We start from the raw sequence: 3772 nt of genomic DNA on the forward strand, positions 1-3772 counted from the left end.
AATGAGTTGTATCTTGAGGCTATGACATCTGGCAGTACTCCAACACACAAGTACCCACAGGGTGGTACAGGGCAAAGCATCTCAAAACGTTTTGCTATGCCTTCCAAAATAAAGGGGTCTGCCAGAGATCGGGCTGTGGGTTCAAGCATGCATGTAAGCTCTGTGGGGGACAACATTCCTTTCGTAGATGCAACAAGTCCGATAACCCACAGTCTACCATATCCCCAAGTAGCTCAGGCCAGTCCTGCTCCTAACCAAAGAATGCGAGCAAATACACACAACACCGGTCAAAATTGATATTCTCTGTAAATTCTTACATGGTTACGAATACGAATCAATAGCATTTTTGAAAGATGGTTTTAAGGAAGGTTTTTCTTTAAATTATAATGGTCCACGCACATTTAGACTCGGACCAAATTTAAAGTCTGCGATTGAAAATCCAACTGTATTAGCACCTTTTCGTAACTTACAGATATCCCCATTAGGGTTGGTTCCTAAGAAGGAACAAGGTGAGTATAGAATCATTCATCATCTTTCATATCTGCTAGGATCCTCTATCAATGATGGAATTGCATATTGTGATAAAACTGTACAGTATGAGACATTAGATACAGCTATCTATTTAATTAACAATATTGGATCTGGGCTTTGTTAGCTAAAACAGACATCGAGTCTGCCTTCAGAATAATTCCTATAAAACATGAGGATTATGAACTGTTGGGCATGCAAATATCAGGTATGTACTATTATGACAGATGCTTGCCTATGGGGTGTGCAATATCATGCCAGTTGTTTGAAAAATTCAGCTCGGCCTTACACTGGATAATGAAAAATTAAGTGCTATGGTTCATGTGTTGGATGATTTTCTGTTTATAGGTCCACCCAATACAATCAACTGTCAATCTGCTTTAGAAAATTTCTTACACCTGTGTCAGTGTACAGGAATCCCAATTAAACGGGAAAAAACTGTCGCTCCAACAACATCTATCATTTTCTTGGGCATTGAATTGGATACCAACTTGATGGTAGCGAGATTGCCGTTGGAAAAAATTGAAAAAATCAAAAGTTCTTTGCAATTTTTCCTGGGAAAGGAAAAAGCTACACTTAAGGAAATATTCATTGATAGGTTTGTTGAATTTTGCCTGTAGAGTGATAGTTCCAGGCAGACAATTTTTGCGTAGGTTAATTAATCTAACCTGTAAGGTTTTCAAACCACATCATCATATCAGGTTAACCAAGGATGCAAACTTGGACTTACGGGTATGGGCATTATTTATAGACCATTTCAATGGAACTAGTATGTTTTTACCGAATGTTTCGGAATCATCACAGAAATTAAACATGTATACAGATGCGAGTAACTTGGGTTTTGGTGCAATATTGGACCATCAGTGGTTCTTTGGTGAATGGGGTGAAGATATGATAGGGCACCATACCAACATTAAAGAACTATTTCCTATCGTGGTGGCTTTGGAACACTGGGGTCAGCAACTAGCTAATAAATCTGTTCTCTTTTTCTCCGACAATTCAGCGGTGGTAGCTATAATAAATAAGCAGTTATCTCCCAATGCCGTGATTATGATTTTAATTAGAAGATTGGTGTTGGCACCTTTAAAATTTAATGTGCAATTCAGGGCCAAACATATTCCAGGTAAACTCAACACCCTTGCTGATTACCTCTCTCGTTTGCAGGTCACACAATTTCATCAGGAAGCGCCTTACATGGACAGTCTACCAGCATTAATTCCGGAACAACTGTTGCACATTTAAACCGGACTGTGCTACATCTCATTGATTCGGCATTGACCGATAGTTCAAAACAATTATATCGTAGAGCTTTCCTCCTACTTAACCAATTTGTAAAACAGGTCTTGAAGATTGAGTGTTGCTTGCCTATTAGTGTACAATCATTAGCACTGTTTATTGCACATATGGTCGATAAGGGTTTTGTAACTTCCACCATTACAACATATCTTTCTGCAATAGGGTATATCCACAAGATAGGGTGTTTTAGTGATCCCACCCAGTTTTTTGTCATTCGAAAAAATGCTTGCTGGACTACGAAAAAGTAATATGAAGCCAGATTTCAGACGGCCAATAATGAAATGTATATTGCATCAGCTCATTAATTCTCTGGATCTTTTACATCTTTCAGGATACAACAGGATCATGATTAAAGCAATGTTTTTACTTGCATTCCATGCATTCCTAAGGGTCGGTGAAATCACATGTAACGGCAATAGCAAAAATATCCTTCAAATGTCAAATTTGCAGTTCTTCCGGAGAGGCATGAAATACCCGTCCAGATTGAAAATTAGCTTCCACACATTTAAGGGGCATTATAACAAGGCACCAATCACACTTGTTCTTAATTCACAATTATCGGAGAATCTTTGTCCTGTAGTCACGTTGTTTCAATACATCAAAGAGCGTGGACCAGCGCCAGGTAGCATTTTTAGGTTTCCGGGAGGTATAACCATTTCATACCGATACTTCTGCAGTACATTAAAGCAAGCACTACAAATCCGATGAGTTCAGAAGTCACAGCTTTAGAATAGGCGCGGCAAGCACGGCAGCAGAACAGGGGGTATCTAAAACTGATATTCAAGCCATGGGCAGATGGCATTCAAATGCCTTTAAAAGCTATATTCGTATCCCCTCCTTTGAAGTACGGTAAATTTAAAATAACCAGCAGGGGTGAATTTAAAATAACCAGCAGGGGTGTTTTATATAGGTAGACTACACCGAATGCAGGGCATTCTTGTGGTTTACCGTATGAAATCTAACCTTATGGTATTCGATTCAGAGACATTCACTTACAATACACGAGATGTTGAATGCATGGCATTCACATTTCCAATATAAATCTAGATTACAGTTGTTGGTAGATACATGATTACATTGTTTTTAACGTCGAATGCATGGCATTCTTGGTTTTTATATAAATATACTACTATTGTTAGACACAGAATTTCATGATTACAAGGATATACAGGTACCGTTTACATTGAATGCATGGCATTCCTGTGATGGTATATATAATGACTGAAGCTAAGTTACATAAAGTAAATTCTATAACATCAATAATATAAGGTAGTAACTACTTAGCAGCTTGAGTGGTATGTACACATAGTTGACCCAGTGCTGGGGTAGAGAGGCATCTATCATGCCAGATGGTAGTTGCATAACATTTACAAATGTGTGATAGACTTTGGTTTAACCACCGGACATTAAAATGGGCGGTTTTGGTGAAAATAATTAACTTAGCCTTATTTGATATGAACGTTTATTCTCTTTAGTAATGTGAATGATATGCATTATATGTTGGTGTTTGTGTGTTCTCTTTAATATTATATATTATGAATAGGTTACATATATATAATTACTGTTCAGTCAAACTGCTACGGGTGGGGGTTTGCTTTGTTCAGCCTCTGTCATCAAACTGTTTAAAACATGCTGCCATTGTCAAAACTAGCAATGTGGCGGATTCTCCCCCACCTACAATAGTCAATTGTTATCAGGAGAGATGTGTTATGTGATCTTTTGAAATAGTAACACCTATAATGTCAGGTGGCTATTACATGTATATTACATATTTTATGTTGTTTAATAAAACGGCCATTTTCAATTCTATCCTGTTTTACTGGTTTTTATTTGACTATTGTACTACATGTAGTTAGCAGTTTGACTGACTAACCTCGCAGCATAAATAATTTTAAACATTATCAGTGATACTGTGAAACTCAACTTTTAGGCCTTAAACATTATCTTA

General features: G+C 37.5%; 1 protein-coding gene across 1 annotated transcript; it reads left to right on the forward strand.

Annotated features, from left to right (window-relative positions):
* Positions 1-1955: 1955 nt before the first annotated feature.
* Positions 1956-2804, forward strand: LOC121383728. Its single transcript, XM_041513824.1, has 2 exons — positions 1956-2505; positions 2537-2804. The coding sequence occupies exons 1-2, from the start codon at positions 2047-2049 to the stop codon at positions 2675-2677; spliced, it is 600 nt and encodes a 199-aa protein (XP_041369758.1). The 5' UTR covers positions 1956-2046; the 3' UTR covers positions 2678-2804.
* Positions 2805-3772: the final 968 nt, after the last annotated feature.

This window comes from Gigantopelta aegis, chromosome 10, assembly GCF_016097555.1.
Source record: "Gigantopelta aegis isolate Gae_Host chromosome 10, Gae_host_genome, whole genome shotgun sequence".
Lineage (NCBI taxonomy): Eukaryota > Metazoa > Mollusca > Gastropoda > Neomphalida > Peltospiridae > Gigantopelta > Gigantopelta aegis.

Coding starts and splice junctions, on each gene's coding strand:
- LOC121383728 (XM_041513824.1), top strand. CDS start 2,047: ATGCTTGCTGGACTACGAAAAAGTAATATGAAGCCAGATTTCAGACGG. Junction 2,506..2,536: donor ACCGATACTTCTGCAGTACA/TTAAAGCAAGCA, acceptor TCCGATGAGTTC/AGAAGTCACAGCTTTAGAAT.